This window comes from Pseudophryne corroboree (genome assembly GCF_028390025.1).
Source record: "Pseudophryne corroboree isolate aPseCor3 chromosome 6 unlocalized genomic scaffold, aPseCor3.hap2 SUPER_6_unloc_1, whole genome shotgun sequence".
Lineage (NCBI taxonomy): Eukaryota > Metazoa > Chordata > Amphibia > Anura > Myobatrachidae > Pseudophryne > Pseudophryne corroboree.
This window is the reverse complement of record NW_026967602.1, coordinates 2600658-2614300: the sequence shown is the minus strand read 5'-3', so window position 1 is coordinate 2614300 and position 13643 is coordinate 2600658. Positions and strand designations below refer to the sequence as shown.

Sequence of the window (13643 nt, the reverse complement as noted above, 5' to 3'; positions counted from 1 at the left end):
GCTGAAGGCCATGGTGGCTGCTGATCTATAATACTCCTGCAGTAGCTGTTGCACCTCCCCGATCATACCTCATACCTCAGACTGTAAGGGAAGTAGTTTCTGTGGTTTAATGAAATGCCGTCGACAGTCACAATGTCAGCAACATTACATTGATGGGGCAATGCCTACATATTAGTTATAATGTTATTTCATTGTGTTGCGTTATAGCTTGATCATAAAGCATCACATTTAAAGTTATAATGCCGACGCAGTTCTAATGGTTTCAATGGTAAAACCATGTCAGCATTGTCCCATCTACATAATTGTGACCGCCGACAGCATTAAAATCGACAATATGTTTGTATCCCAGAGTATAAGGCACTTGGCAAATTTTGGAGCCTTTAAGTCTCAGTAATCAGACATACATTTATTCAGGCAGCAGAAATAAAATCTAGGGCTTAGTTATTAATAATGACGCCTTCCAGGTGATACGCAACATTTATATTATAATGTAACGGTGAGGCGCTGGACTATAGTCATTTGGGAGTGGGAAGAGTTGAAAACCTGCATTGCTCGTTCAGTCTCGGTTGATGTGCGGGTCAGTCTTGGTTGATGTGCGGGTCACTGGCTAAAATACTGCATTAGAGATGGGAGTGTGGAGAAGGTGTTGTGGTCTGGATGCAGGACCAACGCGTTTTGCCACATCTCTATGTTTAAAGCATAAATAAAGGTATCTGCAGTTTATATAAAAACAGTTGCTGCAAATACATTTTATTTTTCTGGTGATCTGGTGAGTCTCTATGTAAGGTAACATCTGTGCACCATGGGCCGTATAGTACTTGCTCCTGTATTTTGTGTATGCAACTAAATGCATATATTTGCCCGTACGCAGAGTCATATGCATATATGAGAGTGGCTGGCCGTTATCTGTGCGCTTGGGGCCTGAATCCTATTTGTATAGTATGGAATTGCGCAGTTGCAGGGAGGCGAAGGGAGGTACAGTGAGGTGCAGGGAGGCACAAGGAGGTGCAGGGATGCAGCTGTGCAATTCCGTACATATAAAATGCAAATTCAGGAGGAGGCGGTGTCTGTAGGAGAAAGACACCTTCTGCATACACCTGCGAGATCCGAGTGCCCGGTCTGAGGACACAGTCTCGGATCACCATCGTGACCATGACCCATGGAGTTAGCAGACCTTGCTCAGTCTGGGTATGCTGAAGCTTACTCGGACTGGCTGTAGGATCCGACCACACAGACCCTGGGCCCAGCATGCTATAAATTGGGGTGACATGCGCCTGTTTTGAAGAACGCTGCTGGTAGCCATCCCTTCTCCACCCCCCAAACACTGCAGCGTGTCAATCCTGCTGTGGCTACGGATGCGCTGCGAGAGATATCACAAGACGCGTTCAGCACCTGTGCAGACCCCTGAACATCAGATTTATACATATACCATCAGGCTACATACACATCTCAATCAGGCCTTTGGTTTGATAACATCATACATGCGCGATATCTGTGACTGAGATGCGTATGGCTCTGCCGCACCTGTGCATACTCTGCGGAGCATGCGCAGCGTGAAAACCAGAAAGATAGGCTCCGCAGATGGGGGTACGTCCGTCTCTGCACCAGCCCCTCATGGCCGCGCTGCCTCAAGAGTGTCCCGTATCTTGTCTTTACAGACACGTATGACGGCCCTTGCCCGGACGACTGGCACCAATTCAAAGACAGCTGCTACTATTTCTCCAACTTGGCAAAATCCTGGCAGCAATCGCAGAACGCGTGTCAGTGGAGGAACGCCAGGCTGGTCGCCATCAACACCAAGGAGGAGCAGGTATCAGCATATACATTGTATATATCCGTACGCGTGGCCGAGATTTATATCTGGTCCATAATATTGCTCATCGGGACAATACCGGGTTATTTGTGCGGTGTGAAAGGGGTATAAAAGCTGGGGCACTAGCCAGGTGTAAGGGTTAGAGCTGCATAAGTAGGGATCAGTAAGTAGATGTAAGTACGGTGTCGCAACGTCGCACGGAGTTGGTCCTTTGGTGACAGTCTGTTTGCGCACAAGAGTATCGCAACCATTTTCAGTCGTGTCACAGCTTGTGACTGCAATCCTGGACTCTAAAAAATAGCTCCGTCAGTTTCCGTCCACCATGCTGCGACCATACAGATACACAGAAGTTCGATGATCGGCTGATGTGTGTCCGATGGTTGCGTCTTTGTGGTACTGAGAAGCTGACTGCAGCAGTTACTACATACATGAGACTGCAGCTGCGACCGTCTCTGAATCATGCGCTGAGCACGGAAGAGGGAGAGTTCTGTGAGTGGGTGACTCTGGTGACTACATATATTGCTATCTCTCTGGTCTCCTGAAGGTTTTTGTAACTCAACTCGCCATGAGAACAAGAGCGTGGATTGGGCTGTCTGAATCAGATGGAGAGTGGAAATGGGTTGATGGGACCCCATATTCATCCTCACCAAAGTAAGAGAAACATGTTATGTCTTCCATCACACCCATTCCTATTAGTTTCTATTATATCATTATCCCTCGAAACATTAACCTCTCCCATAGATGTCTAATGGTGTATTTAACTTCACCCTCCATCATTCAGGCTGCTCCTTACCACAGGAACTCCATCAACATCACTTACTCTCTGACTGCTCCTTACCACAGGAACTCCATCAACATTACTTACTCTCTGACTGCTCCTTACCACAGGAACTCCATCCCTATTCCTTACTCTCTGACTGCTCCTTACCACAGGAACATCATCACTATTTCTTACTCTCTGACTGCTCCTTACCGGAGGAACATCATCCCTATTCCTTACTCTCTGACTGCTCCTTACTGGAGGAACATCATCCCTATTTCTTACTCCCTGACTGCTCCTTACCACAGGAACATCATCCCTATTCCTTACTCTCTGACTGCTCCTTACCACAGGAACATCATCCCTATTTCTTACTCCCTGACTGCTCCTTACCACAGGAACTCCATCCCTATTTCTTAATCTCTGACTGCTCCTTACCACAGTAACTCCATCCCTTTTCCCTACTCTCTGACTGCTTTTTATCACAGGAACTCCATCCATTTTCCTTACTCTCTGACTGCTCCTTACCACAGGAGCACCATCCCTATTCCTTAATCTCTGACTGCTACTTACCACAGGAACACCATCCCTATTCCTTACTCTCTGACTGCTCCTTACCACAGGAACTCCATCCCTATTCCTTACTCTCTGACTGCTCCTTACCACAGGAACTCTATCCCTATTCCTAATTATCTGACTACTCCTTACCACAGGAACTTCACCCCTATTCCTTACTCTCTGACTACTCCTTACCACAGGAACTTCACCCCTATTCCTTACTCTCTGACTACTCCTTACCACAGGAACTCCATCCCTATTCCTTACTCTTAGACTGCTCCTTACCACAGGAACTCTGCCCCTATTCATTACTCTCTGACTGCTCCTTACCACAGGAACTCCATCCCTAGTCCTTACTCTTTGACGGCTCCTTACTACAGGAACTCCATCCCTATTTCTTACTCTCTGACTACTTCTTACCACAGGAACTCCATCCCTATTCCTTACTTTCTGACTACTACTTACCAAATGAACTCCATCCCTATTCCTTACTCCCTGACTGCTCCTTACCACAGCAACTTCACCCCTATTCCTTACTCTCTGACTGCTTCTTACCACAGGAACTTCACACCTATTCCTTACTCTCTGACTGCTTCTTACCACAGGAACTCCATCCCTATTCCTAACTCTCTGACTGCTCTTTACCACAGTTACTTTACCCCTATCCCTTACTCTCAGTCTGCTCCTTGTCACAGGAACATCATCTCTATTCCTTACTCTGTGACTGCTCTTTACCACAGGAGCTCCATCCCTATTACTTACTCTGTGACTACTCTTTACCGCAGGAACTCCATCCCTATTCCTTACTCTCAGACTGCTCCTTACCACAGGTACTCCATCCCCATTTCTTACTCTCTGACTACTCCTTACCACAGGAACTCCATCCCTAGTCCTTACTCTTTGACTGCGCCTTACCACAGGAACTCCATCCCTATTTCTTACTCTCTGACTGCTCCTTACCACAGTAACTCTGCCCCTATTCCTTACTCTCTGACTACTCCTTACCACAATAACTCTGCCCCTATTCCTTACTCTCTGACTACTCCTTACCACAGGAACTCCATCCCTATTCCTTACTCTCTCACTACTCCTTACCACAGGAACTCCATCCCTAGTCCTTACTCTTTGACTGCGCCTTACCACAGGAACTCCATCCCTATTTCTTACTCTCTGACTGCTCCTTACCACAGTAACTCTGCCCCTATTCCTTACTCTCTGACTACTCCTTACCACAGGAACTCCATCCCTATTCCTTACTCTCTGACTACACCTTACCACAGGAACTCCATCCCTATTCCTTACTCTCTCACTACACCTTACCACAGGAACTCCATCCCTATTCCTTACTCTCAGACTGCTCCTTACCACATGAACACCATTCATATTAATTACTCTCAAACTGGTCTCTACCACAGGAACACTATACCTATTCCTAATTGAGTGACTACTCCTTACCACATGAACATCACCCCTATTCCTTACTCTCTGTCTGTTCCTTACCACAGGAACTTCATCCCTATTCCTTACTCTGACTGCTTCTTACCACAGGATCTCCATCCCTATTTCTTACTCTCTGACTGCTTCTTACCACAGGAACACTATCCCTATTCCTTACTCTCTGACTGCTTCTTACCACAGAAACACCATCCCTATTCCTTACTCTCTGACTGCTCCTTACCACAGGAACACCATCCCTATTTCTTACTCTCTGACTGCTTCTTACCAAAGGAACACCATCCCTATTCCTTACTCTCTGACTGCTCCTTACCACAGGAACACCATCCCTATTTCTTACTCTCTGACTGCTTCGTACCACAGGAACACTATCCCTATTCCTTACTCTCTGACTGCTTCTTACCACAGGAACTCCATCCCTAGTCCTTACTCTCTGACTGCTCCTTACCACAGGAACATCATCCCTATTTCTTACTCTCTGACTGCTCCTTACCACAGGATCTCCATCCCTATTCCTTACTCTCTGACTGCTCCTTACCACAGGAACATCATCACTATTTCTTACTCTCTGACTGCTCCTTACCACAGGAACTTCACTCCTATTCCTTACTCTCTGACTGCGCCTTACCACAGGAACTCCATCCCTAGTCCTTGCTCTGTGACTGCTCCTTACCACATGAACACCATCCATATTAATTACTCTCAAACTGGTCTCTACCACAGGAACACTATACCTATTCCTAATTGAGTGACTACTCCTTACCACATGAACATCACCCCTATTCCTTACTCTCTGTCTGTTCCTTACCACAGGAACACCATCCCTATTCCTTACTCTGACTGCTACTTACCACAGGAACTCCACCCCTATTCCTTTCTCTCTGACTGCTCCTTACCACAGTAACTCCATCCCTATTCCTTACTCTGACTACTCCTTACCACAGGAACTTCACCCCTATTCCTTACTCTTAGACTGCTCCTTACCACAGGAACTCCGTCCCTATTCCTTACTCTCTGACTGCTCCTTACCACAGGAACTCCATCCCTATTCCTTACTCTCTGACTACTCCTTACCACAGGATCTCCATCCCTATTTCTTACTCTCTGACTGCTTCTTACCACAGGAACACTATCCCTATTCCTTACTCTCTGACTGCTTCTTACCACAGGAACACCATCCCTATTCCTTACTCTCTGACTGCTCCTTACCACAGGAACACCATCCCTATTTCTTACTCTCTGACTGCTTCTTACCACAGGAACACCATCCCTATTCCTTACTCTCTGACTGCTCCTTACCACAGGAACACCATCCCTATTTCTTACTCTCTGACTGCTTCTTACCACAGGAACACTATCCCTATTCCTTACTCTCTGACTGCTTCTTACCACAGGAACACCATCCCTATTCCTTACTCTCTGACTGCTCCTTACCACAGGATCTCCATCCCTATTCCTTACTCTCTGACTGCTCCTTACCACAGGAACATCATCACTATTTCTTACTCTCTGACTGCTCCTTACCACAGGAACTTCACTCCTATTCCTTACTCTCCGACTGCTCCTTACCACAGGAACTCCATCCCTAGTCCTTGCTCTGTGACTGCTCCTTACCACATGAACACCATCCATATTAATTACTCTCAAACTGGTCTCTACCACAGGAACACTATACCTATTCCTAATTGAGTGACTGCTCCTTACCACATGAACATCACCCCTATTCCTTACTCTCTGTCTGTTCCTTACCACAGGAACTCCATCCCTATTCCTTAATGTGACTGCTCCTTACCACAGGAACTCCATCCCTATTTCTTACTCTCTGACTGCTCCTTACCACAGTAACTCCATCCCTATTCCTTACTCTCTGACTACTCCTTACCACAGGAACTCCATCCCTAGTCCTTACTCTTAGACTGCTCCTTACCACAGGAACTCCGTCCCTATTCCTTACTCTCTGACTGCTCCTTACCACAGGAACTCCATCCCTATTCCTTGCTCTCTGACTGCTCCTTACCGGAGGAACTTCATCCCTATTCCTTACTCTCTGACTGCCCCTTACCACAGTAACTCCATCCCTTTTCCCTACTCTCTGACTGCTCCTTACCACAGTAACTCTGCCCCTATTCCTTACTCTCAGACTGCTCCTTACCACAGGAACTCCATCCCTAGTCCTTGCTCTGTGACTGCTCCTTACCACATGAACACCATCCATATTAAGTACTCTCAAACTGGTCTCTACCACAGGAACACTATACCTATTCCTAATTGAGTGACTGCTCCTTACCACATGAACTCCATCCCTATTCCTTAATGTGACTGCTCCTTACCACAGGAACTCCATCCCTATTTCTTACTCTCTGACTGCTCCTTACCACAGTAACTCCATCCCTATTCCTTACTCTCTGACTACTCCTTACCACAGGAATTCTATCCCTATTCCTAATTATCTGACTACTCCTTACCACAGGAACTTCACCCCTATTCCTTACTCTCTGACTACTCCTTACCACAGGAACTCCATCCCTATTCCTTACTCTTAGACTGCTCCTTACCACAGGAACTCTGCCCCTATTAATTACTCTCTGACTGCTCCTTACCACAGTAACTCCATCCCTAGTCCTTACTCTCTGACTACTCCTTACCACAGGAACTCCATCCCTAGTCCTTACTCTTTGACGGCTCCTTACCACAGGAACTCCATCCCTATTTCTTACTCTCTGACTACTTCTTACCACAGGAACTCCATCCCTATTTCTTACTCTCTGACTACTTCTTACCACAGGAACTCCATCCCTATTTCTTACTCTCTGACTACTACTTACCAAATGAACTCCATCCCTATACCTTACTCCATGACTGTTCCTTACCACAGGAACTTCACCCCTATTCCTTACTCTCTGACTGCTTCTTACCACAGGAACTCCATCCCTATTCCTAACTCTCTGACTGCTCTTTACCACAGTTACTTTACCCCTATCCCTTACTCTCAGACTGCTCCTTATCACAGGAACATCATCCCTATTCCTTACTCTGTGACTGCTCTTTACCACAGAAACTCCATCCCTATTCCTTACTCTGTGACTACTCTTTACCGCAGGAACTCCATCCCTATTCCTTACTGTCTGACTGCTCCTTACCACAGGTACTCCATCCCCATTTCTTACTCTCTGACTACTCCTTACCACAGGAACTCCATCCCTAGTCCTTACTCTTTGACTGCTCCTTACCACAGGAACTCCATCCCTATTTCTTACTCTCTGACTGCTCCTTACCACAGTAACTCTGCCCCTATTCCTTACTCTCTGACTACTCCTTACCACAGTAACTCTGCCCCTATTCCTTACTCTCTGACTACTCCTTACCACAGAAACTCCATCCCTATTCCTTACTCTCTGACTACTCCTTACCACAGGAACTCCATCCCTAGTCCTTTCTCTTTGACTGCTCCTTACCACAGGAACTCCATCCCTATTCCTAATTATCTGACTGCGCCTTGCCACAGGAACATCACCACTATTCCTTACTCTCAGACTGCTCCTTACCACATGAACACCATCCATATTAATTACTCTCAAACTGGTCTCTACCACAGGAACACTATACCTATTCCTAATTGAGTGACTACTCCTTACCACATGAACATCACCCCTATTCCTTACTCTCTGTCTGTTCCTTACCACAGGAACACCATCCCTATTCCTTACTCTGACTGCTCCTTACCACAGGAACTCCATCTCTATTCCTTACTCTCTGACTGCTCCTTACTACAGTAACTCCATCCCTATTCCTTACTCTGACTACTCCTTACCACAGGAACTTCACCCCTATTCCTAACTCTTAGACTGCTCCTTACCACAGGAACTCCGTCCCTATTCCTTACTCTCTGACTACTCCTTACCACAGGAACTCCATCCCTAGTCCTTACTCTCTGACTGCTCCTTACCACAGGATCTCCATCCCTATTTATCACTCTCTGACTACTCCTTACCACAGGAACTCCATCCCTATTCCTAATTGTCTGACTGCGCCTTACCACAGGAACTTCACCCTTATTTCTTACTCTCAGACTGCTCCTTACCAAAGGAACTCCATCCCTATTTCTTACTCTCTGACTGCTCCTTACCACAGGAACTCCATCCCTTTTCCCTACTCTCTGACTGCTTTTTATCACAGGAACTCCATCCATTTTCCTTACTCTCTGACTGCTCCTTACCACAGGAACACCATCCCTATTCCTTACTCTCTGACTGCTTCTTACCACAGGAACTCCATCCCTATTCCTTACTCTCTGACTGCTCCTTACCACATTAGACTCCATCCCTATTCCTTTTCTCTGACTACGCCTTACCACAGGAACATCACCACTATTCCTTACTCTCAGACTGCTCCTTACCACAGGAACTCCATCCCTATTTCTTACTCTCTGACTGCTCCTTACCACAGGAACTCCATCCCTATTTCTTAATCTCTGACTGCTCCTTACCACAGGAACATCATCCCTATTTCTTACTCTCTGACTGCTCCTTACCAGAGGAACTCCATCCCTTTTCCCTACTCTCTGACTGCTTCTTACCACAGGAACATCATCCCTATGTCTTATTCTCTGATTGCTCCTTACCACAGGAACACCATCCCTATTCCTTACTCTCTGACTGCTCCTTACCACAGGAACACCATCCCTATTCCTAACTCTCTGACTGCTTCTTACCACAGGAACTCCACCCCTATTCCTTACTCTCTGACTGCTCCTTACCACATTAGACTCCATCCCTATTCCTTTTCTCTGACTACGCCTTACCACAGGAACTCCATCCCTTTTCCCTACTCTCTGACTGCTCCTTACCACAGGAACATCATCCCTATTTCTTACTCTCTGACTGCTCCTTACCACAGGAACTCCATCCCTATTTCTTAATCTCTGACTGCTCCTTATCACAGGAACATCATCCCTATTTCTTACTCTCTGACTGCTCCTTACCACAGATACTCCATCCCTTTTCCCTACTCCCTGACTGCTCCTTACCACAGGAACATCATCCCTATTTCTTACTCTCAGACTGCTCCTTACCACAGGAACACCATCCCTATTTCTTACTCTCTGACTGCTCCTTACCACAGGAACACCATCCCTATTCCTTACTCTCTGACTGCTCCTTACCACAGGAACTCCATCCCTATTTCTTACTCTCTGACTGCTCCTTACCACATGAACACCATCCCTATTAATTACTCTCAAACTGGTCTCTACCACAGGAACACTATACCTATTCCTAATTGAGTGACTACTCCTTACCACATGAACATTACCCCTATTCCTTACTCTCTGTCTGTTCCTTATCACAGGAACACCATCCCTATTCCTTACTCTGACTGCTCCTTACCACAGGAACACCATCCCTATTCCTTAATGTGACTGCTCCTTACGACAGTAACTCCATCCCTATTCCTTACTCTGACTGCTCCTTACCACAGGAACTTCACCCTATTCATTACTCTTAGACTGCTCCTTACCACAGGAACTCCGTCCCTATTCCTTACTCTCAAACTGGTCCTTATCATAGAAACACAATCCCTATTCCTTACTCTCTGACTGCTTCTTACTACAGGAACTCTATCCCTATTCCTAATTATCTGACTACGCCTTACCACAGGAACATCATCCCTATTCCTTACTCTCAGACTACTCCTTACCACATGAACACCATCCATATTAATTACTCTCAAACTGGTCTCTACCACAGGAACACTATACCTATTCCTAATTGAGTGACTGCTCCTTACCACATGAACATCACCCCTATTCCTTACTCTCTGTCTGTTCCTTACCACAGGAACTCCATCCCTATTCCTTAATGTGACTGCTCCTTACCACAGGAACTCCATCCCTATTTCTTACTCTCTGACTGCTCCTTACCGGAGTAACTCCATCCCTATTCCTTACTCTCTGACTACTCCTTACCACAGGAACTCCATCCCTAGTCCTTACTCTTTGACTGCTCCTTACCACAGGAACTCCATCCCTATTCCTTACCCTCTGACTGCTCCTTACCACAGGAACTCCATCCCTAGTCCTTACTCTCTGACTGCTCCTTACCACAGGAACTCCATCCCTATTCCTTACTCTCTGACTGCTCCTTACCACAGGAACTCCATCCCTAGTCCTTACTCTTAGACTGCTCCTTACCACAGGAACTCCATCCCTATTTATCACTCTCTGACTGCTCCTTACCACTGGAACTTCACTCCTATTCCTTACTCTGACTACTCCTTTACCACAGGAACTCCATCCCTATTCCTAATTGTCTGACTGCGCCTTACCACAGGAACTTCACCCCTATTTCTTACCCTCAGACTGCTCCTTACCAAAGGAACTCCATCCCTATTCCTTACTCTCTGATTGCTCCTTACCACAGGAACACCATCCATATTCCTTACTCTCTGACTGCTCCCTACCACAGGAACTCCATCCCTATTCCTTTTTCTTTGCCTATGCCTTACCACAGGAACATCACCTCTATTCCTTTCTCTCAGACTGTTCCTTACCACAGTAACACCATCCCTATTTCTTTCTCTGTCTTCTTCTCACCTCCTGAACTTTGTCCTCTCTCTTAGACCATAATGTTATTTCTGTCTATACGTTTACTGCAGAACAATCTATCTTTCCGAGTTTCAGTCTCTATCATTTTCTGTACTGACCTCTACACCTGATTGATACCCTATATTGCTGGCACCGTGTCACCTTCTGCATCGCCTCCTTTGAGCACTGTTACCTACTGCCCTGAGCTCTTTTTATAACAGAATAACGGCCTATAACCTGTCTGGGTACTCTATGCGGCCTTCACCTAGAGGCAGCCTCTACAGATGCTGGAGAACCAGGGAGTATGCTAGGGACTGTCCAAAATCTACTGTGTCATTGCAGGAACTGGGGGACCAATCAGCCGGATGAGTATTTCGGCCATGGCCTGGGTGGTGGAGAGGACTGTGCGCAGCTTCACTACAATGGAGAATGGAATGATGAGCACTGCTCCCGAGCCTACCGTTTCATCTGCGAGAAGAAGGCAAAATGACAGCTACACAGATATTGTTGACCTTTGCCACAGACCTGTCAATCAAATAATGATTTACTACTAAATTCCTTATTAATCTGTGTAATAACGATGGATCATAGCTGTGAAAATTAATTAAAAATTGAAATCTAACCATTGCTTGTGCTGCCTGTCATAAGAGGTGTTGGTAACTTAGCCCATTAGGTTTGGCAAATTGACCTGTTCATGCTCCATGGGGAGGTAGAACCTCAGGACACAATAATTGTAGCTCTGTTGGGTTCTAGCTCCACCGTCTGGCCACGTTCTACTGACCGTGATCACCTGTCCTGCCATCAGCTCTCCTGTAGAGGGCAGCATATAGATTTACGCCGCTTTCCCAATTTTACTTCAACCTTCTTGTTCTGAAACGTCCAACACACCCAACTGAGGAGAGACTTGTCTATATAACGGCCGCCATCATTACGTACTGTACGTCAGCGCTCAGGTATTATAGTAGGGGAACCCATAGGAAATAGCGACCACAATATGGTCACATTCAATATCAGTTTCTATAAACAGCCCTATACTGGCTCAACTAGGACTTTAAACTTTAGCAAAGATTTTGAAAAGATGAGGGTATTTTTCAGGGATATTGAATGGGAAGGTTTGTTTTTAGGAAAAAATACTACGGAGAAATGGGAGGTACTAAAATTCATGCTAGCTAAAAATACACTCAAATGTATTCCTATGAGTAGCAAAAAAAGGAATGAAAATCATAAACCGATGTGGCTTAACAAAAAGATTAAGGAACTTATTGGCAAGAAAAGGCGAGCATTTAAAAAATACAAATCTGACGGGGAAGCAGAGTCATTTCAGCGCTATAAGGAATGTAACAAAGTTTGCAAAAAGGAAATAAGAGCGGCTAAAGTAGAAACTGAAAAACTAGTAGCAAAGGAAAGCAAAGCGAATCCCAAAAAATTCTTTAATTACATTAATAGCAAGAGATTAAAGAAGGAGAGTATAGGCCCTTTAAAAGACAAGTTGGGAGTCTTAAGCAAAAATGATAATGACATAGCGGACACACTAAATGAGTTTTTTTCAACAGTATTCACTCGTGAGGACCCAATTCAGGGACTAACGCACAATCTCAATAATGAGAATATCCCACTGATAGGTACTTATTTAAGCGAGGAAGTGGTCTGTGACCGATTAAAACATTTAAAGATTAATAAATCACCAGGGCCCGATGGTATTCATCCAAGGGTTCTAGTGGAGCTTCACTCTGAACTGGCAAAACCGCTATCTTTGATCTTTAAGGATTCAGTTATATCAGGTATGGTTCCCAAAGACTGGCGTATAGCGGAAGTAGTGCCTACATTCAAAAAGAGAAGTAAAGCTGAACCAGGTAATTATAGACCAGTTAGTCTTACATCTATAGTGGGGAAAGTATTGGAAGGTATTCTAAGAGATAGTATTCAGAAGTTCCTTGAAACCAATTGTTAGGTTCCTGGTGCTCAGAACAAGGGAGATGTTATGAAGCGAGTCCAGAGCACCAGGACGTAATGCTGGGAAAGGGGAATGGAAAGGGAATAGCCCCTGGCGCCCTATCTCCGTTGTCTCACCCGTGCTGTCAGTACACTCTTGCGAGACTATGGTTGCTTGAGCCCATGGCAGCCGCGTTTGAAGGGCGGATTACGTCTGCCCAACTTCGATGCCCCCTCAGGTCTTAATGAGAGACAAAGAGTGAACCGAGACAGGGTGATAACAAGGGGCCCTCTGACTAAACAACAAGGCCAGGGGCTACTAACAAACCTAAAACCAAAGTATGTGCGGCTTGCCGCCAAAGGAAAAGAACAACAAAGGAAATGCTGACCACACGCCGACACAATACTTTTGTGTACCGGCGGTGACAGCATAAGCAGAACCCTCTGCAAAACACCAGTGACAGAAATAATAAGGGAATACAGCGGCCTAAGCCAACGGACGCGGCCGTGCCGCTACTCACGGAACCGGTACGAATACTGGCAAA

The 13643-nt window shown here is 45.7% G+C and overlaps 1 protein-coding gene across 2 annotated transcripts in view; it reads left to right on the top strand.

The window, feature by feature from the left end:
• Positions 1–11788, top strand: part of LOC134985598 (C-type lectin domain family 10 member A-like) — a 33287-nt gene extending 21499 nt beyond the window's left edge. For both annotated transcript variants that reach the window (XM_063950415.1, XM_063950414.1), the window contains exons 6-8: positions 1659–1810; positions 2358–2464; positions 11509–11788. In XM_063950415.1, the coding sequence (XP_063806485.1) occupies positions 1659–1810; positions 2358–2464; positions 11509–11656 (407 nt within the window). In that variant the 3' untranslated portion in view covers positions 11657–11788. The remainder of the gene's footprint in view (positions 1–1658; positions 1811–2357; positions 2465–11508) is intronic.
• Positions 11789–13643: the final 1855 nt, after the last annotated feature.